This window comes from Natator depressus, chromosome 17, assembly GCF_965152275.1.
Source record: "Natator depressus isolate rNatDep1 chromosome 17, rNatDep2.hap1, whole genome shotgun sequence".
In the NCBI taxonomy this organism is placed as follows: domain Eukaryota; kingdom Metazoa; phylum Chordata; order Testudines; family Cheloniidae; genus Natator; species Natator depressus.
The window spans coordinates 17,588,438-17,610,956 of record NC_134250.1 but is presented as its reverse complement, the minus strand read 5'-3'; the positions used below and the strand labels follow the sequence as shown (position 1 = coordinate 17,610,956).

Here is a 22,519-nt window from a genome sequence, read left to right as displayed (position 1 = left end):
AGATAGTTATGCAGGTGGTTATGCCCCTAGTTTGCTCGCCCATTCGCTGATGACCATTCACTGCTCAGACTCCAGTGGGTCTACTCATGTGAGTAACTGCTCTCCAGTATGAGTAAGGGGTTGACACTATTATTACTGCTATCACCGTGACTGTGACCCAGCTGCTTTTTGAATTGCACTGACTTTTGTTCAACCTAAAGGAATCTAACACACAGGCCCCTCCAGGAGACTGGGCCTCCAAAAAGCCACACTAGCTGGGCTCCCTGCTATATTTGTGCTTTCACCTCAACTGCCACATCTTTGATGTCTCTCGACCAACAGTGTGGGCTTCAGCTGAATCTGCTCTTGAAAGGGAAAATGGCCTTTCAAAGGAAAGCAGCTTCCTTTCCCCACCCCCACCCTGCCCGCTTTTTTAATAGATTCAGAGCTAGGCAGATCCCCCTTTCCAGGCAGCTGCAAAAGCCTCCTTTTACTATTTCATGAGGCATATCCTTGTAGATACTGTGGCTGACTCTTCACAGGAGTGTTAGGGGAGACAGGACAGAAGGGAATTCCCCCCACTCCTTGTGCTCATGCATGAGGTAGACATGATCTCAGTCTTTGCACGTCACACTAGACTCCCCAGAGAGAAGAGGTGCCATCCACGTCTCCCACCCTTCTACTCTGGCTGGATGAATTAGAGCCAGGGTGAGCGTGTGCGGGAAGCACAAACGATACCCGTTCAGTGTCAGTGGATGCAGCAGCTCTTGCTCTGTGCAGCTCTCCTAAGATGCAAGGCCTCCTGAACCTGACCCCTTAGGAGACTAACATTTCATAGGTACCAACTCTATCTGCTGTGGTCTGTGTAAGTCTCCTAGTTATGATCTCTCCTGGAAATGTACATTAAACGCCTCAGTGAGAATAAGCAAGTATGGCTCTATTAACATACAGGGAGGTACATACCCATGTACAGATTGTCCTCTGCAGAATCATCCAGTACCTAAAATGGATATCACAGAGGCAAGGGAAGGGAAACAGAGAGGGAGACATCTTTAATCCAATAATACTCTATAATTACCCATATTTCATGTTGTGCTGGAGGGTGTTAAACTCACAGGGCACCTGGATTTGAAATTTAATGGAGTAATATGCGATTCGTGACTTTAAATATACATCTATCTCCCCTGCCTTTATCTTGCATTCGCGTGCGCGCACACACTTCTTACCAGTTTTTAGTAGGGATAGACTCAAGCATCCCTAAACCTGGGAAATTTAGCTACAGATCTGCACATTGCAATCTGACCTCTCTCTGATGCTCTGCAGACTAGACTTAAAATAACAAGACTTGCACCCTTGAACTATGTTAAGAACAACCACTGTACACACCTAGGGCCCTGCTCATGCATGGCATACAGTCACATAAGCCTGATTATCAGACAAAGTGTATGCAAGAAAGGCTGCTATGCATCTGTCTCCATGTAACCTACATGCAAAAATCAGGCTGGCCCTACAGTCTAAGGAAAGGATATCATGCTAGCATCCTAGGAAGTTTCTCAGTTTGGGTCCTGAACTCCTGGACTGTCAGCAGCTGGGATTATCACCCTGTAGCAATCTCGTCTGTCCACCTACGCACATTATTTACTAGCTCAGAAAGGAGTTGCATCCAGACTTTTCTAAATGCAGTGTGGGCCACTGGAGGCGCAAGAATAGGTCTCACCGGGCATGTGCTGCAATGTCTTGACACCAACAGAGCTAAGCAGTGGCCCTGCATAAGTTTCATCACACTGGATTCAGGGTTCACCAAACTTTGCAGCTAAACCTTGACTTGAACCCAAATATCTCTGTGGATGCCCATCTTTTACACTGAGTAAGCACTGATATTCACTGGTATATTTCCCTTCTTACCACATTGCCAGGATCAGAATGGGCATACAGGAGTTGTTATGGGGTCAGAGATCCTATTCAAAGACTCCAGTGCTACAGAGCAACTGCTAGCAGTTAGAAACTCACTGCACTGAGGAGATTTTTGAAGGATAGAGAGAAATTTTCTTTAGTTTATTCTGGAAAATCTGGGGAACTAAAGAAAACAAATTCCATGCACTCTTATGCCTACTAGAGACAGTACATACAAATGAAGATGCTATTTGCCCATGTCAGACAAATATTGATTAACAGGGCACTAAGGTCCATCACCACATAAGCACTCTCTCTCTCCCCCAGACCGCTGCCACACACACGCATAGGGCTTGTCTACTACATACAGCACTCCATCAGTTAAACTGATTTAGTTAAACTGGAGCAAAAGGCTGAGATGACACTAATTTTGGTTTAAACTAGGTCTATTTTGGATAGCTTATGTTGATTAGGCACAGGTTTAAGCTAAACCAAAGTAAGCTAGTCTTAGACTGAATAAAAGAATGACCAAACAGGAGCCTGCACTAGTTTCATTAAACCAGTGCAAGTTTGTGTGTAGGCAAGGCTTACCTTTTCTTTCTCTCGCTCTAAAACACACAGTTGCTTAAGGAGCTTCTATTTATCAACTTTGACCTTGATCAAGCAAGCCCTCCACATACACAGCCCCATTGTGTGGAGTGTGGCCAGAATCAGGTCCTTAATTTATAAACATAGGCTGCCATTTTCAAAGCTGTCTAGGGGATTTTGCTTCCTGATCCCCATTAACTTAAAAAAACCAAACTTGAATGTAGCCATCTGCACAGTCTGACCTGAATAACAGCACCCCTTCCCTCCCAACCCGCTTTGGCATACACACCTCGATTAGCTTCACAATGTTGATATGGTCCAGTTTCTTTAAGATGGCTATTTCTTGATAAACTCTATCCAGCGGTGCCATTGATTTTGGCTGCCCATCAGAAGTTGCTCTGGATCCTCTAGGGGGAGGTCGACCTGCAACAGCAACAACAAAAACTGGGCTTTACCCCTGCTTGGCAGCACATGATACATCACAGTGAATGGCTGTATAACATGGGGGCTTTAAATGGGTGCAGGACCTAAAAATATACGACCAACCAGACACAGATGTAAGAGCGCAGGGGTTGAATGACCTCACAGAGATGACACACTGACCTACCGAACGTTCTCCGCATGAGTCAATGCCTGACTTTTATTTTCTCGTCTAAAGTCAACTTGAAATTTAGTGCCAGTGAAAAGAGTCAGATTGACTGTTCTGGGGATTGGAAATCAGTCAGCCACAGAACAGGTACAGCATGGGCATCGGCACTGCCCCATCAACGTTCCTACATTCTGCTCTGGAAGGACATCCAGCAGGTCCCAAGCTTGGCTGGGTCAACTCATCCCATTATCTTTCTAAGGCAGATGAATTGAGCTCTGTGTGCTTCACTGTGTGCAGGTAAAGCCTTAAAACTAAAATTCTTCATGAACATTAAGGAGATGATGGGATGTTTTCATAGAGGGATTTGCCACAATTTATCTGCCCCCAACTACTGTGATACATCTAGTTGATGCTTTCCACCCCAGAGACAGCTGCACTCTCTCTCATTTGTAAATAGGTTTAGGATCGTTCAGGATAAATGCATTATTCTATTATAATCACGATCCCATCGAAAAAAATCATACCACAAGCTATGATGCAGATAAGTAGTTAGGCAGAAGGCAATGCTCATGCTAGTCTGGTTTTTCTATTGTTACAGAAAGTTCCAATTTCCATGTCCTGTTCTATTTCCAAAACAATTACAAAGACCTGGCAAGTGACGCCATCCACCAAAAAAACAGCTTTAAGATGCAATAATTAGGCCTCTCACTAGTTTGAATGAATTATTCCAAGAGAAATTGCCAAATTACTCAAAAGGAAAATGTGATTCTTGATGACAAAATTTCACAAGGGTACATGGCACTTTGCAATGAGCCTGATCATAGAAGGAATTGAGAGTGCTTAGCAGATAGTAGGATCAAGCCCAACGTTTTCAAAAGATTAAATTAAAAACCTGTCATTTCACATGAAGGAATGAATAAAAGCCTAAGTTTCCAGAACAAGAAGACAAGCCAGGCAGGATACTGCTTGTATTGATGTGTTAGGCAAAAGGTCTCACTATAAGAAACTACTTGAGCTAGTGGAATGGACCAGCAGGGAAAGGACAAGCTGTTAGTCAGCAAGTTTTTCTCCTCAAGGTTTGATTCTTAGATTTTAGGTTGCCTGAATTACAGCAAGAAAAACAAACTAGAAAAACAGATAAACCCAACGTGGGTTACAACCCAGGCCAGTGTGCAGAACCCTTTTCCATTCACAAGGCCAGAGGTTCAAAAGTGCTCAGCACACTGTGTGAAAATCTGGCCATCAGTGTCACAATCGGAACTGCCAGGTGTTGAGATCTAGTGAAAATCTAGCTCCAACTATGGATACTGAACACTTGACAATCTGGCCCCAAGGCTAGAATTTTCAGAAGGGCTCAGTGTCCACAGTCAGGGCCAGGTTTTCAAAAGCGCTCAGCACATTGGGTGCCACGTGCTTTTGAAAATCTAGCCCTAGGTGTCTTGCACACTCTTTGAGAACCTTTCTGAGCCTTTAGTCTCTACCTCCACATTCTGTGCTGGACCACTGAGGGACACTCAAGAAGGAGAGTTAACTTCCTGATGGCTGGGAAACAAGCAGGGGTGGCTCTGGATCACATCACAAATTCAAAATGGCTTCTCCTTACAGGTTGAGTATAGTGTCTTGTTTTTGTGCACGCAAAAGAGTTGTGCCTGAAAGCGTACTCAGATAATCTGCTGAAAGATACAGTAGAGGCACAACAAGAAAAAGGGCTTCTATATGCCACACAAGCTTAGAGGCCAGTGTTTTACCATCAGGGAGCAAGACGGTCTGGGGACAGAGGGCACAAAGGAGCAGTGAGGTGGGGAATTGTGTTTTGGATGATAGCTTGTGTCTGTCCTTATTATAGATGATCCAGTATGCCTATCCTCACAAACCACCCAAGCAGCTTTGAAATCTGTATGCTTTACTCAGGCAAAATTCCACTGGAAATTTTGCCTGAGAGAGGATAGCTGGTAAGGCCTGCAGGGCTTGTCTGTAACCTTTAAAAGCATGACACCTACGTGGAAATCCATACTGTTTCAGTAGCTTCTTTTTGGAGAGGACTTTCATAGCCTGAGGGAAGAAAAAAAAAGTGTTAAAACAGAGCAAAGCTGGGAGTTACACTCACTGCTCAGTCCTTGCAGTATTTGCTCTATCTTTGCAATTCAGTTCATCTACTGGTCTGGGACTCCAGTTTTCAGACCTTTATCCAAGGGAGAGAGAGCTTAATTAGTGACAGACACCTTCAAAATATTTAAGATCTAAGAAAGAATGAATTATTTTCCTTTAGGTACATAAAAAGGCCAATTTTACCCATTTTTTTTACAAAGCAAAAATAAATCTGATTAATTTATCTTAATCAGATAAGTAACAAGGGGGCCCGATTCTCAGTTATTCTGTGTGACACAGAGACCCCTTGATAAACAGTCTCCTGCTCTTTGCAAACATCTCTCATCTCACACATGAGAAACTCACTACAACACACATGCCATGTAGGATATTCATCCCTAAAAAGTAACATGTAAGGTAACTACAGAAAGCTCATAACTTGTCACAATTCATAATCACTGAGAGACATATGTGCAGGTGATATTTACAGAATAATGTATTTATACTGAAAGTTTGCTTTATGGATTGGGAGTAGAAATTAGTCATCAGGAGATAATATGTCTCAGTGATGGCCCATTAGGGCAAAGGGGAGTTGTCACCCTGCCCTGTTTGGCTGGTGATGCCAGCAAGGCTCAATTGTTTAGCCTTGTGTAATACAACAACTTTCAACAGGAAACCATCAGAGGCAATGACAAACAATCAGAACTACTTAAAGATAAAAAAAAGACACTTTATAACAAGACAAATAAATTGGTTAGTCTCTGAGGTGCCACAAGTACTTCTTTTCTTTTTGCGAATACAGACTAACACGGCTCCTACTCTGAAACATATAACAAGACAGGTGTTTGTCCTATCTGTGAATAGACACCAAAGGCTGTTTTCAGTATAGCACAGAGGAGAAAGAAGCACTCTGCATCCATTCACTGAGGAAAACCTTCATGGAGTTGGGATTCTTGAGATCCTGACTCCAGCCAACTCTGCAACAGACTGAACTTTGAGGGAAAAAATCTAATTCATTGGACAGTAACTCTTGATAAGTAGAGAACCAGGTTCGTATTTTATGTGTTTGTTTTGTGTTGTAGCCATTTGTTTCCACCACTCTCTCTCATTTCCAGTTAAATCTTTATTCTTTCTTAATTAACCCTACTTTGGTTTTATTATAAATGCCCACAAGTTCTGTGTGTCTTACAGAAGTGCTGGCTTCAGGTAAAACTGGGTACACAGCTCCTTTGGGGGCAAAAGATCTGGAATTCCTGTGAGTAGCCAATGTCAGGGGCTGGATATCACCGGGGAACAATTCAGAGGGACTCAGAGCCTGGGTGCATCTATTATTAAACTGCCAGGCAAAGTTAGGGCAGGTGTAGTACAGAGGAGAGTGCTTGAAGGGCTGGTGGTATCAGGGAGCCGACACCCAGTTACCACTAGAAAGACTCCCTCTTGCTGGATGAAGGGGGTAACAAGGTGGCTCACAATCCTGGGTAGCCCAAGAGCTGTCACATTCTGTTCCTGTGCTTTGAGCAGGGTCTGAGGAGGGAAGGTGACTTTAAGCTACCTTTTTGCTCCCCATATTCTGGGGCCTACTCAGCCCCTGGGGCAAGTGAGAGCAGCCTTAGAGTACTCTCACTTACGCTTGGCTTCCTACAGCTGCCACTGACTCTGGGAAACCAAATAACTGGGATGTACTCTGGCCACACCTGTGTATATTTGCCCTCACCCTATGCCAGGAGCTGGGAGCAAGAACAGCACAGAGCCCTTTGGCTGGGGAAGCCCTTTACACAGGCAGTATTCTCACAAGGCCATTTCTGCCCCCTTTACGCTGCCATAGTTGCATAAAGGGATCTTAGTGTAACTGAGAACCAGGCCCAAGATCTTCAGGTTAGATATTTCCAGGATTCCTGTCACTGTGGTATCACAGATTGAGGGGCACGGCGATCTGTGGGGTAGCATAGGAATTGCAGGGTACAATGGATAAGAGAACACAAAGGGAAGCATAGATTTAAATAAGCTAGTCACTTGGTGACACTCTTCCATCCCTCTACATTCTCATATTCCAGTATCATACAGTTGTTTGGAACCAATACGTAGTTGATGTGAGATGGTGGACATCAGAGTAATTTTTCTGCCATCCAAATGGCATTAGGCATGATGGCAAAAGACAACCTGAATGTAATAAATCAAATCTCTGAGCCTTCATGCATACTGCCGTGTTAAATAACTTTCTAGCAGCCACTCCAATGATCCCTGAAGACTTCACAGATAAATATTTCATGAGAAACCAGCTCATATGACCATCTGCTCAGGGAAATATCCTGCACTAGTGAGGCTTTTTCAGAATGAGTAGTTTACTTCTATTAATCAAACCTCCATATCTGTAATCCACAGTGGAGTGACCCCAGTGAAATATAATCACCCAGGGGCTCAATGCAAGGAGACTTTATTACACATTACCTGATACTAGTTATCTCTGCTGGTGAGGATACAGCTACCAACCAGAAACCCCATCCATCCTTTCAGTGTCTCTTATATAGTTTAAGGGCCAGATTCAGATCTCAGTTATATCAGTGGATAGCTGGACTAACTCCAATGAAATCTGAATTTATGCTGGTGTAACTGAGCAGAGACTCCGGCCCTCAATTCCATTTCATAACTACAATGGCACACATTGAAAATAGTAGTATCAGGAGATGGAGACAAGACAGTTCTAGTCATTCACCTACACATTGCCCTGTCTAATCTTGGTTCCAACTGGTTGGCTGAATTATTCTGTGGTCTGTGTGAAATGAGTTTCTGATGTCCACAACCCAGAAACCACCTCCACAATCAGCACTTTGAAAGAAGGCCCAGGACAGGAGGGTTCTCAGTGTATTATAAACACATTCCACTTTTATTTCTCCCCCTGCACCCAAATAACAGTGACAAGCAATCTTAAATCAATGAGTTTTAGGTGCCTAGATGCTTTTGAAGATTTCACTGGGCACCGAAATACCTTTAAGGATCCAGCCCTAAGTGACTTGCCCATGAACACACAAAGTCTGTGGCAGAGCAAGGAACTAAACCTGAATCTTCCAAGTCCGAGGGTAGTGTCCTAATCACTGTACCATCCTTCCTCCCTGTCATAGGATTAAGGATACAGCAACTTTTAGACGCCAGTAAAGCAGTGCTCTCACATTCAATGAGGGAAGCGAGTAGTAGTAACCCAGTCATCTCAACTGTTCATAACTCACCTGAAAGGAACTACATGGCCACTGTATGGATACTGTAATGTAGTTAAGGTTGTATGAGGCCTATAAAAAAACAAAACAGGAGTACTTGTGGCACCTTAGAAACTAACAAATTTATTAGAGCATAAGCTTTCGTGGGCTACAGCCCACTTCATCGGATACACTGAATGGAACATATAGTAAGAAGATATATATATATATATACACACACACACACATACAAAGAAGGTGGAATTTGCCATACAAACTGTAAGAGGCTAATTAATTAAGATGAGCTATTATCTTTATTCAAGTGACACCATCATAGGACCTAATCACATTAGCCACGCCATCAGGGGCTCGTTCACCTGCACATCTACCAATGTGATATATGCCATCATGTGCCAGCAATGCCCCTCTGCCATGTACATTGGCCAAACCAGACAGTCTCTACGCAAAAGAATAAATGGACACAAATCTGATATCAGGAATCATAACGTTCAAAAACTGGTAGGAGAACACTTCAACCTCTCTGGCCACTCAGTAAAAGACTTTAGGGTGGCAGTTCTGCAACAGAAAAGCTTCAAAAACAGACTCCAATGAGAAACTGCTGAGCTTGAATTAATATGCAAACTAGATACCATTAACTTGGGCTTGAATAGAGCCTGGGAGTGGCTGAGTCATTACACATGTTGAATCTACTTCCCCATGTTAAGTATCCTCACACCTTCTTGTCAACTGTCTAAATGGGCCATCTTGATTATCACTACAAAAGTGTTTTTTTCTCTCCTGCTGATAATAGCTCATCTTAATTAATTAGACTCTTACAATTGGTATGGCAAATTCCACCTTCTCTGTATGTATGTGTGTGTGTATATATATATATCTTCTTACTATATGTTCCATTCTATGCATCCGATGAAGTGGGCTGTAGCCCACGAAAGCTTATGCTCTAATAAATTTGTTAGTCTCTAAGGTGCCACAAGTCCCCCTGTTGTTTTTTTTTGCGGATACAGACTAACACGGCTGCTACTCTGAAACCTGTGAAGCCTATGACAGCATTCGGACTTGCTTCCTATATTGCAGCTGTGGCTACACCAGCTTTTTGTCGACTGGTGACTCCCCAACCCTTGGGAACTCCCCATCTGCAGAACTCTGGTTGCTTTCTAGCCCCTTTGTGCCATCAGAGCAGTGCAAAGAGGTTGGATCATAATCCATCCCACTGTTTTCTAAATCCTCATGTGGGATGAACAGCAAAGTTTCTTACGGAACAAGCAGGAGTCATTTAATTACCACAAAGAATAGAGGCATGAACAAACAGTATCAAAGTCCAGTTTTCACTACAGTGAAAGTTGGAAAGGCAAATCCTAGCTGTGCATAACAGCAGAGATACAATGGGGATTTAGCAAGTCTCTCTTCCTTCCAGGCTCAAGCAGAGCTGTCACCAAGGCAATGCATTCGTGAAACAACCAACCCATTTCCGCTCTCAAGCAAAGCTAATTATCCAAACAATGCCTTTCAGACACAGAATTCTCTCAGAATCTTGTGGGTGGATTTTTCCTTAGTACTGACAAGTGCCTCAATAGCTTCTTCAGAAACAAATGGTGCAGGTAGTTTTCTCTATCTATGCCCCTGCGCCCAATTCCTGCCGCTTTCTGATTTCATGAGAATGTGGTTCATGGTGTGTGTTCTTGGGAGGCAGCATGGGGATCATGTTACAATTTCTCTGATTAATGGAAACCTCTGTACAATATTTAAGCCTACTACTTTCTTCATAGCATTACTGCAGTCCGAGTGTATTGAGGAGCATAATCAAAAGGGCTAAACTGCTTTAGGGGAATAACCCAATAAAAGAGGATTTTGGTATCTTTGAGATGAAAGGTTAAAGATCAGGAGGAGTTCTGTAACTCAGAAGTTCTGGTGATCTGATCTGATGCTGACTATAGCTCAGATCCTGCTTTCAGTAAAGCCAGTAACAAAATTTCCATTATTTCAGATGGGGGCAATAAGCAGCACTGGGCCTTGTAAGTGGACTTGCCATCTGCACATTGCAATGCATTGAGACAGCTGAGGACTTCAATTACTGTATACCCAAGCTCACTCTATAGAGGTTCAGCTGTATAGAAGATACATTGGATTGATGTTTGTCCAGCACTTTGCATATGGAAAGTGATACACATTCAAAGCATTATTATTATCAATAATCTTATACCATTGTTGGATTAAATGTCCCATTGGGAAAGCGGAAAAGAATCCCTGTCTATTTCCAATAAGCCCCCCATCTATTCTTTACCCTTATCTCCCATGTTTCAGAATGACATCCCAATGAAAAGGGATTACAAACCCTCTTTTGCTGAATAAGGGAAAGCCATTAGTGCCTGCATATCATGCTATTCAGATGCTGACAATAAATCTGTCATCACTAATCCCAAGCACTGTTTATCATATAATCATCTAAAACAGTTTACATCCGATCATTCCATCCTTCTTGATCACTGAACGAGTTGCATGCGTAATGTGTGACTGAGCGATGGCATCTATGTCCCAGGAACCTGGATTGCTACCCATCCCTCCCTATTTTTTGGTGTGATTTTTAATGGAGGATTTATGGCTGCATCTGGAAAGGTTTCATGACGAAACTCAATCGTTATCATCTCCATCAAGAAGCTGCAGGAAAAAAATGGAATGGGATCATTTTTGTCCAAAAGTGGAACGGCAATTGTCCTTCTCAATCATTTTGTGCTATAAGCTGTTTCAGAGATTAAAAACGGGAAAAAGACATGGCCCGAGGCTTCTCAGGCTCAAATTTCATCAGCAAATTTACTCCAGACTAGACCTCCACAGGGACATATGTTGTTTCTGCTTTGTATTTTTTGCCTTTTAAGGTGCTTGGCCTTTTTTTCTAATCACTGTTAATGCACCTACTGCAAACTATAACACTGAAATATTTACAGCTGTAAGGGTTCCTAGGCATAGTTTTGCAAACGCTGGTGTAATGGCTCCAACCAGAGCTTAGCAGCAGGGACTGAACTCAGATGACAGGTTTCAGAGTAGCAGCCGTGTTAGTCTGTATTCGCAAAAAGAAAAGGAGTACTTGTGGCACCTTAGAGACTAACAAATTTATTTGAGCATAAGCTACAGCTCACTTCATCGGATGCATAGATGAACTCAGATGGTAGAGGCCTGTGCTTTAGCAGGCTAAGCCCAACAAAGTCAATGGGATTCTTTCCATTTTTCTACCTTTCCTTTAATAGAAGGTCAAAATCAGAAAAAAATAAAGTCCTGCTTGCACATGGGATGATCACTGATTTCTTACTAAAAGGGATAGGCCTAATTTGAGGCCTGATCCAAAATCCATTAACATAGTAATTCTTTCTACTGACTTTCACAAGAATTGAGTCAGGCTATTGGTGCTTAAAAGTTCTGCAGTAATCAACACAGAATGCACATTGTCCCGTTCTTCAGCAACTATCATGTAAAGGATCATACACTGCGATTTTGCACTGTGTAGGATTTTGTAACGTGAATAAAACACTGAGTCTTAAAAATAAGTTTTGTCCTGTTTATAGGTATATACTTTTTTTTGCACAATCATTCTCTGGTTCCTTTAAACTAGGTGGCAACACTTCCTTGTACTGAAATAGAATGTGTGAGGTTCGGCTACATACCATATACAATTCCAGGCCACTCAAATGCTAATTTTCTCCAATTATTTATTGTCACTTTTCAACATGAAGACAAAAAGAGAAATTGGCAATGTTGGTTTTGGAAAACAAAGAATAAAAAAGCCCCCTCTCCCAATTGCCATGATCAGAATTGCTCCTGGTAATTGCCGGTGCTACACATTTGCATTAGATCTCCCCTTCGGCTGCCTGACAACTCTTGTCAAAGTGTATTGTTGTAACACGGTTTCAGACAGCAGCGATAAGTGAAACAACATGCAATTTATCTTGGTATTAAAAGCTGCATGTCCGTCAAACACACAGGGAAATGTGAGGAGCAATGCAACCATTAGCTAATTACACAATTCTCTACCATTTCTCTTAAGCTTTTAAAAAAAAAATCTGTCAAATTCCAGGGTATTTCAACACCTCAGGAAACTGGAAGCCTCCCCATCACAATTCGTAACACGGCAGAATACCGACACTGATGCCCACAGGATGATCAGCCAACAAAATTCCAGAGTTTTACACAATAGTGAGGGAATGCTCCCTTTATGGCTGCACCAGAAAAAAGAATGACGTGTGAAGGCAATGGAGTAAAAATCTAGCATTATTACTCTTCTGCTGCAGCAATCTGTCCTTGTCTTATAAAGTGTTGGGTCAATTGTGTAGCAAGCCCCTCCACCATGGGTTGTAAAATAGCAGACATTCAATGCAGTCAGATATTTTTCTTTTTGCTATTGCCCGAGGCGTTGAAAAACCCAGGCCTCCCCCTGCCACTGCTTTGGTGTATCCTTTGTTTTGAGCCTTGATCACAGGGATGAAATTTAATAGTGCAAAGTGTAAGCTTAGAGATTAACAATAAGAATTTTTGTTATAAGCTGGAGACTTATCAGTTGGAAGCAACAGTGGAGAAGAAAGACCATCACCTGGGTGTACTGTTGGATCACAGGATGACTGCGAGCCGCCAATGTGATGCAGCCGTGAAAAAGACTAAGGCAGTCCTAGGATGCAACAGATGGGGTATTTCCAGGGGAGATAGGGAAGTGTTATTACCATCATACAAGGCACTGGTGAGACCTCATCTGGAACACTGTGTGCAGTTCTGGTCTCCCATGTTTAAGAAAGATTAATTCAACTTGGAACAGGTACAGAGAAGGGCTACTAGGACGATCAGAGGAATGGAAAACCTATCTTATAAGAGGAGACTCAAAGAGCTTGGCTTGTTTAGCCCAACCAAAATAAGGCTGAGAGGAGATATGCTCTCTCTCTATAAATACGAGAGAGGGATAAATACCACGGAGGGAGAGGAGTTATTTAAGTTAACCGCCAATGTTGACACAAGAACAAATGGATATAAACTGGACATCAACAAGTTTAGTTTTGAAATTAGATGAAGATTTCTAACCATCAGAGGAGTCCAGTTCTGGAACAGACTTTCAAGGGGAGCAGTGGGGGCAAAATAGTTCATGGAGGATAGGTCCATAGATGGCTATTAGCCAAGATGGGCATGGATGGTGTCCCTAGCTTCTGTTTGCCAGACGCTGGGAATGGGCGACAGGGGATGGATCACTTGGTGATTACCTGTTCTGTTCATTCCCTCTGGGGCACCTGGCATTGGCCACTGTAGGAAGACAGGACACTGGGCTAGATGGATCTTTGGTCCGACCCAGTATGGCCGTTCTTATGTTCTTAAGTAAAAACCTAACTGGCTTCAAGGCTGAGCTTGATAAGTTTTTGGAGGGGATAGTATGATGAGACTGCTTACAATGGTAAATAGCTGCTGTGAGACTGCAAGTAGAAAATATGCCCAGTGGCCAGTGAGGGGGTACTATATGGAGAGGGCTCTGAATTACTACAGAGAGTTCTTTGCTGGTGTCTGGCTGTTGGGTCTTGCCGAAATGCTCAGGTTCTAACTGATTGCCACATTTGGGGTCAGGAAGGAATTTCCCCCTGGGTCAGATTGGCAGAGACCCTGGGTGGGGTTTTTTTTTTGCCTTCCTCTGCACCATGGGTTATTTGCAGGTCTAAACTAGTGCAAATGGTGGATTCTCTGTAACTTGAAGTCTTTAAATCATGATTTGAGGATTTCAGTAACTCAGTCAGAGGTTATGGGTCTATTACAGAAGTGGGTGGGAGAGGTTCTGTGGCCTGTAATGTGCAGGTGATCAGATAGATGATCATAATGGTCCCTTCTGGCCTTAAAGTCTATTGGGGATTTGGAGGATGGATCATTGTGGACCTCTACTCCTTCTTTGCACAAAGTCTGAGTAAATGGGTTTTGTGTCTGAGGGTCTCTGCTGAGGTATCAGGGCTGAAATGGAATCTTCCTAGCAGTAGGTGGTACACTCTGGCTGCAGATTTCAGAGTAGCAGCCGTGTTAGTCTGTATCCGCAAAAAGAAAAGGAGTACTTGTGGCACCTTAGAGACTAACAAATTTATTTGAGCATAAGCTTTCGTGAGCTACAGCTCACTTCATCGGATGCATTCGCCTCTGAAGATTTGTCTAGTTTAGAAAAAGAAATTGAGTTTAAGTGGTGTTTAGTAAACGTGTTCACTCACCCGGACCTTTTCCCTAATGAAGACAAGTTAGCACATTTTACCCTGAATTAGCTGTTCACCAGCTAAACCAATACAAAAGGTGTTAACGTGCATCTAACACAAGTGCAATGATCACAATATCATTAGGGTTAGATAATCCCAACCTACATTTGACCTCTTTTCCTAATCTACACAATCCCCCAGGTCCACTGAACCAGCCCTCTGTATAGCACTGAGCACATTCAGTAAACAAAGTCGTGCCCAGGAAATAAAATTAAAATTCCTGCATTAATAAATCTGAAATGTTTAGTGTTTTGCTTCCCTCCATGTTACAGAGGCATTCTCAGGTAGAAGTGGGAGGAGGGGATTCATAGAAATGACTGTATTAGCATGTCACTCGGTGCTGCATACAGAACAATGTCTTGTGCAATATGCAGTTTCCACCCAAATCAGCACAATAGGGCAGAGTTTGTTAGGAGGCCAGAACAGAAAGAGGAACTAATGGGAACAGCAAACATTTCAATTAACGGGCTGAGTCAGCTGGAAAGTGAATGGCATGGAAACAATTGCGATCCCATCCAGTTGGATAGATTCAGGGTGTCTTTTCCAGATTTTGCATCATTTCTTGCTTCTATCATTTCAATATATTTCCTATGCAGTTTCACACTAGCTGGAAATATGACCGGCTAGGATAATCTTGGATAATGATGTTAACAGTCATGCTAAAAAAGCTGTTAGCTCAGTAGCAAAACTGCAAGTCAGGAAGAAAAAATATCTGAGCAACAGGGTGGCTGTTTGTGAAAGTTCCTTCTTATTACCGTGAAAATGAGAAACCAATTTGGAGAGCTTATTCCTCATCCCTGTACCCTACTTGTGCTGGGGGCTTGAGTGGTCCATAGGCCTTGACTTGCCTCTCTGAATGGGGGCAAGTTTCACACACAGAATGCAAATCACTACAGTTGTAGGGACAGTCAGACTTCCAGGTATCTCCTGGCACTGGCACAGTCTATTCTGTTTTATATAGATTCTTATGTCATGCTCATCACCATAATATCGGAACACCTTCCAGAAGTGCAGTAAGCGATGTGACTAATATCAGTTGCAGTCTGCTATTTATGAACTCTCCAATTTGACCCCTAAGGGGCAAATCCTCGTTTCAGGGTGAAATTCACTCTTGTGCAGAAGGCCATCAGAGGCCTATGCACCACTTAAGTACAACGTAAGCTCTCAAAACTGGATTTAAGTGGGACTTAAGTGGTCTGCACAGCCAAAGTACTTGGGGCCCTCCATGGAGAGTGAGTGGTGGGGAAGAACCGCTTCTTCCCAGACGATGAGCAGTGGAGCTGCTCTGTGGCTGCTACTCTAGCCTTGAAGCTTCCCCCACTCCATGGGGTGCGTGTTTCCCACACCACACTCAGACAAAGAAACTTCAGACCAGGAGGCCAGCCTTGTCTGGGGTTGCTCTATAGTATAGTGCTTCAGAATGTTGGCCAAGAAGCTGAGTGTGGATCTTCGATTTCACAGAGATAGGGAGGTGTTCAGATCCCAATCCTCACTAAAATTAGACTGAGGTTAGAATCATTAGAAGGGACCACAAGGGTCATCTAGTCTAACCCCCTGCCAAGATGCAGGATTTGTTGTGTCTAAACCATCCAAGACACATGGTTATCCAGTCTCCTTTTGAAAACCTCCAGTGAAGAAGCTTCCACAACTTCCCAAGGCTGTCTGTTCCATTTTACTGCTCTTAAAGATAGGAAGTTTTTCCTGAGATTTAATCTAAATCTGCTATGCTATAGTTTGAACCCATTGTCTCTTGTCCTCCCCTCTGTGGCAAAAGAGAACAACTTTCCTCCCTCTTTTTTGTGGCAACCTTTCAAGTATCTGAATACCACTAATATATCCCTCCTTAACCTCCTCTTTTCCAACCTAAACATACCCAGTTCCTTCAGCCTTTGCTTGTATGGCTTGCATTCCATCCCTTTGATCATCTTTGTCACTTGCCTCTGGATCCTTTGGAGTTTCTCTGCATACTTTCTATACATTGGTGACCAAAACTGGACACAGTACACTAGCTGAGGCCTAATCAGCACTGAGTAGAGCGGTACTATCACGTCCCGTGACTTAAACCTAAAATTGCATTTACTTTTTTTGTAACAGCATCGCGTTGCTGACTCACGTTGAAGCTGATACACACCACAACTCCAAGATCCTTCTCAGCAGTGCTTCTGCCAAGCCAGTTTTCCCCCATTCTGTATTTGTGCCTTTGTTTTTTCTTCCCTAAGTGCAGCACCTTACATTTGTCTTTGTTGAATGTCATTTTATTGTCTATAGCCCAGTTCTTTAATTTATCACGAACCCTCTGAATTTCAGCTCTGTCCTCCATAGCACTGGCAACATCCCCTAGTTTTGTGTCATCTGCAGACTTCATCAGTGTGCTCTCTACATCCGAGTCTCTCTACATCTAGTCCTACATCCAGGTCATTAATAAAGATGTTAAACACCACTGGAGCCAGAACAGATCCCTGTGGAATTCCACTTGAGACATCCCTCCAATCTGACATCATTCCATTAATAGTGACTTTTTGTTTGCAGTTGTTTAACCAGTTATATGTCCACTTAATGATAGCTCTGTCAAGCCTGCATTTCTCCAGCTTACTTATCAGAATGTCATGTGCCGAAGACCAGGTATATTATGTCCACCGCATTCCCCCTATCCACCAAATCAGTTACCCTGTCAAAGGTTTGGGTCCAAAGAAGGTTTATGTTTGGATTCGGACTTCTGCCTGCAAAGTGGTAGAAATCGCTCAAGATCAGCTGTTCTCACGAGATTTCAGATACATCCAAATAAAAAAAAAAAATGGACGGTGTTGTGGTTTTTGATCCAATCCAGAACAAAAACTACAAGGGTAGGTATAGGACTATGGAGTCAAATCCACCCCTCACTAGAAAATTTTGAAGGGGTTCAGATTAGAGATTCCAGGTTTACCCTATCTGTGGGTTTGACGTGACAGGTATTGGGCTTTTTTGATTTAACAGCTATTTAGAAGTAGAAGTCTTAAACCTGTGGCCTCAATTCAGGAAAGGACTTAAGTATGTGCTTATATGTGTCCCGAACTAAGGAAGCATTTTTGAGTCTATAAGCCCAAACCCTACAATTAGCTATACAACAGACTGATTGATTTTTACTTATTTGCAGGCCTTGCTACAGAGCCCTTCACCATAATATCTTGATTTTTCCATAGTCTTCATTATAATAATATCTACCTGTTATACAGCAATTTTCATCTGTAGATCTCAAAGCACTTTACAATGATGTAAGCATCATTACTCCCAGTTTACCAATGGGGAACTTGAGGCTTGACAAGGGGAAGTGACTTGCTCAAGATCACCCAGCAATCCAGTGGCAGAGCTCGGAATAGAATCCGGGTCTCTTGAGCCCCACCCCAGCGCTCTATCCCCTAGGCAACACTCCCTACAGCTAAACATTGACTTGCTAATTGAATAGTATAACATGCAGTGCTGTCACAAAGAAACCACACGGTGCTGTGCTGGGTTGAATCGCTAGGGGTATCACATACAAGGCCCAACATTCTGTTATGAAATGTGCCTGTTCCTTCCAGGCAGATTTTTTTAAAGCACGGTAGATCTCTCATTTCAGGTGACCTCTTTCATATCTAGAAAATGTCAAGATAGCTCAGCAATAAGTTTGCCTGCCTATTTCTGAAACATATGTCCAACATCTCCACTCATTACATACCACTTCACGCTAGGTTTTGCTCACATTACACTGCTCTGCATCACACACACTGAAAAGTGTAGCCTCGTGCCCCATCAGGTTGATTTTCTACTCACAGGCCACGTGGCTCAGAAGGATTTAAAAAAAAAAAAAAAGCAGGAGAGAGCTAGTTCTCTGGGATGTGAAAAAAGAATCAGAAATATCAACACCAGTCAGTAATATGGGGAGAGAAGCACTTACGTAATACTTGTCGTCACTCTCATTGTAGGCCAATTTCACAACACCATAGGAGCCCTATAAATAAACACAAATTACACAGTCAGTTCGGCTGCCTTGCTTTGTTTGCCAGCTGCTCAAGGCTTATTGTGTTTGGCCTTGCAGTGAAAAATAAGAAGTACCCTCAACAGCCTTGAGCAAAAGCTCCATGTGATGCCAGATTCCATTATACAGTGCAGCTCCCATCCCCCTACGAAATGCAACTCAGATGGACCAGGACACATACAGGGGCAAAGGAAGTTTCTCTCCTCTTCATTGTTATGTTCAATGCCAGGGAAAATGTCCTTCCTCTCCTGGCAGCTATTTCATTTAGCCAATAATGATGGAGGCATAGAGCATTTCCTGAGGATTAACGACTGTCTGGAAGGAACTGCCTCAGGCCATTAACTCCAACCAGTTATTAATCCTCAGCAACGCCCTGAGCCAAGGTTATATTTTTATTACAAGTTGAACATTGGGGAAAATTTACTTTTTAAAAGTCTTTTTGTTTCTGTGTTAGTTTTTAAAATTCCCTTCATTCACCCCCTCACAACTGGAAGCCTCCACCGTTTTCATCGAGGTCTTTCCATGCACTGGGAATTTATAAGAAATTAACACTTTGCAGGTCATATTTTCAGCTGATGTTAACTGGCACAGTTCTAACGAGTGTGTGTTGCCTGGTCAGTTGCAGTTTATGGAAAGGTCAGTACTAGAGCATGCGGAACATGACAGCTCCAGTAGGAGCTCAAAGTAAAACTACTGAAATTTCGTCTAGTTTTCTGTCAACTTCATACATTTTACACGGCCAGAATTTTAAACCACAACTAGATTCCTCCTCCAACAGTTGCCCATTGAATACATGTATAAGAACTATATTAAGGGTGTGATCCAACTCCCACTGAAATCAGTAGGAGCATTTCCATTGACTTAAGAGTTGGAATGAGACCGTAAATCTCATGAAGGGCTGGTGAGCAAAGCTTTGGGCCTGACCCCAAACCCACTGGAATTAATGGAAGTCTTTCCACTGACTTTACTGGGCTGTGGATCCGGCCCACTGTGAATTCTTTAATGTGGCAGATTAGAAAGTAAAGGGGAAATTCACTCCTCTGCAGAAGGCCTGCACAAGCCCTGTCCACTACTTAAGTCCCACTAAAGCCACCAAAATAAGGTTTAAGTGGGTCTTAAGGAGTGCATAGGGCTTGGTGGGCCCTCTGCACAAGAGTGAGTTTCACTTTAAGGGCTCGATTGTGATACATTTACTCACCTTGAATAATAATATATTCTTCACTGACCTCCATAGATCTAATGGAAGAGTAAGGTACTACACAAGGAGAGTAAGCGTCTTGTAATATGGCCCTAATTAAAGAAATATAATTTTTTAAAAATCAAGCATGGGGCTTTGCTAATTCATTCTGATAGATGTAATTTAGCTTTAAATGGAGGTGGGGCCCAAAGAGAATTCCCAGATCCAAACACCCTGGAACCATGGAAATGTCTGGAGCCAGATCTGAATTTGCAGCTGGTTCCTAACTCTACCATGGGCAAAACCAAAGACTCAGGTCCAAACACCTTCAGAATTGCATCTCTCTGAACTTCCTGGCCTGGACCGATCTCTATTTTAATTTTTTAAGGTAAACTTCCACTAATGAATGTGCTGTGGTAAGCTGCATATGTGTCATAAAGTCTTGGTGACAGGAGAACTGCTTAGAGCGCTCTCTCTGATATCTGAGACCCCTGGGAGAATATCTGTGAATGAAAATTGTCAAGTCTGGAGATTAGCGCAATTGAGAATTAGCAAGAGTCTCCGATATCCTCTCCCTGTTTCTGCTCTCTGTGTGTACTATACCCTTACACAATTAATCTAGACAGGTACATTCAAAGCCTCGCAACAGAAACCACCCACTGCCCTTTCCCCCATTCCTGCATGCATATGAAGGACAAAAAGAAGGCAGCAACTGTGGCTTCTTGTCACAGAAAACAGGTGCTAAAACTTGGAAATGAGCCACACATATGTTTCGATACACACAGTAATTACTGCCACCCCAGGGACTGCCTGCAGTGCAGAATCGCAGCATGCTTTTGAAACACCTACTCTACTACAACCTGGTGCTTGCTAATCTGGACGCTTTACTGACCCATAGTCAGTTTGTAAGTAAGAAGAAATCTCTCTGAAGTGGTCAGAGTCTGTGAGCCCTAGAGAAGTTTGAGCTAATAACCTTTTTGGTGAAACTACCTGCTGAAGCAGATGTAGTCACTTCCAAATGGAATACACAGATAGCAATAGCAAGTACAGCCTTTAGGGAACGATCATTTACTGATCCATCTGCAGACACATGGCATGAGTCCAAATGTGCAGGTGTCTGAACTGTTCACCAGTTCAGACCTTTAAATAACTTTCAGTGAATCTCTTCTGAAACATTCTGAGACTTTTAAATAAAGAATAGAATTAAATCAGCAATTTCTACATGGAAATAAAGATTTAACCAGTCCTGATGGAGAACAAGTGCCTGCCTTTATCTTTCTTTTCTCATTGAATTAATTCATTAAAGGACCTTGGTGTTACCTTGGGAAGAAACACCCTGGGAGAGAGCCAGCTCAACACCTTCAGTTGGAAGGAAAATAAATTTAGATTTCAGAGAAAGTAGTTCAATGCTGATCTTGAGCAAAACTTGATAAGACAAATAAGAAGGAAGAAAAGGAAGGCTGAATATAGTCTTTATATACTATATTGGTCTTCAGGGCAGGAATCGTGTCTTCATGTGGGTGTGCGTGTAGCACAAATGGGGCTGCTGGGTGCTACTGTAATAGAAACCTTAATTACACTAACATACCTTGCCAATTTCACTTTGCAGCTTGTATTGGTTTAATTGTACACAGTCCTGCAGATCAAAAAAAGAAAAAAATTGGGTATTAGTAAAAGGGAGTTACTGTGAACTTGAATCAGTACCAAGAGAAGAAAAAATCCTGAAGACAGAAGCATTAAGGCTTATTTAAGCCATTATATGTTAAGTTATAGTTACTGCATATTTATGACAATAGAACAAAGTAATTATGGGTCAGATTCTGAGCTCAGTTACACAGGCGTAAATCTGGAGTAACTCCACTCACTTCAATAATGTTATTGGTATAAATCACAGCAGAATCTGGCCCTTTTATGTTTAAAATTTGGGGGGTTGTATCTAACCACTGCAGTTAAAAGGAACAGAATTCAAACATCCAGAATACACATTTTAAAAGAAACAAGCATTCAGGCAAGCTCATTTAAAAGACTACCAAAAAGAATAATGAACTTTCAAATTGATCTGATATTTACTGGAATCAATTACCTGTAAACTGCATTAACCTCTATTTGTGAGTTAGCAAGGAGTGAAATTCCACTAGGTTCAGATCGTTGTAATTGTAATTAGGGTGGAATAAAAAAAACCCAGATTTGACAGAAGCCCACCCAACTGAGTTCATTACAACTGTCAAGGCAGGAGTACAACATGCTGCCTGTGTGGGACCTTTGATCTACGTGCCCAGGGCAGCTCCATGGGGATCTGCACTGTTTTATGAGTCATGTGCTCCATCCGATTACGAAAAGCTCACGAAAGCTTATGCTCAAATAAATTGGTTAGTCTCTAAGTTGCCACAAGTCCTCCTTTTCTTTGTGCTCCATCTAGGGAGCTAAAGGTGTTCTTTTAATGCTCCATTAAGGATAGGATGCAATTCACTGGAAACTTAAAATTCACAGTATTGTAAAGTGCACTGCTACTCTGAAAAGTAACTATATAACTATGGAACCTACTTATCCATCAGATCTGCTCCTGGTTTGCATCACAGTCAGTTCTGTGACTTAAGTGACTACAATATGTTTGTGTCAGAGTGGTCTGAAAAATTAAACATTAAATTTCACAAACAAAACAAATAAAAAATTCAAAGTGGTTTTCATTTTGCAAAGTTCAAAACAGACCCACCTATTTTTTGCTTTTTGGAAAATGTTTGTTTC

The 22,519-nt window shown here is 42.3% G+C and overlaps 1 protein-coding gene across 5 annotated transcripts in view; it reads right to left on the bottom strand.

Annotated features, from left to right (window-relative positions):
• The window catches only part of CAMKK1 (calcium/calmodulin dependent protein kinase kinase 1), a 200,154-nt gene that overhangs the window by 71,712 nt on the left and 105,923 nt on the right, over positions 1-22,519 (bottom strand). For all 5 annotated transcript variants that reach the window (XM_074974887.1, XM_074974891.1, XM_074974888.1 and 2 more), the window contains exons 3-7: positions 21,363-21,410; positions 18,517-18,570; positions 5,050-5,101; positions 2,750-2,883; positions 943-979 (exon numbers count right to left, since the gene is read on the bottom strand). In XM_074974887.1, the coding sequence (XP_074830988.1) occupies positions 943-979; positions 2,750-2,883; positions 5,050-5,101; positions 18,517-18,570; positions 21,363-21,410 (325 nt within the window). The remainder of the gene's footprint in view (positions 1-942; positions 980-2,749; positions 2,884-5,049; positions 5,102-18,516; positions 18,571-21,362; positions 21,411-22,519) is intronic.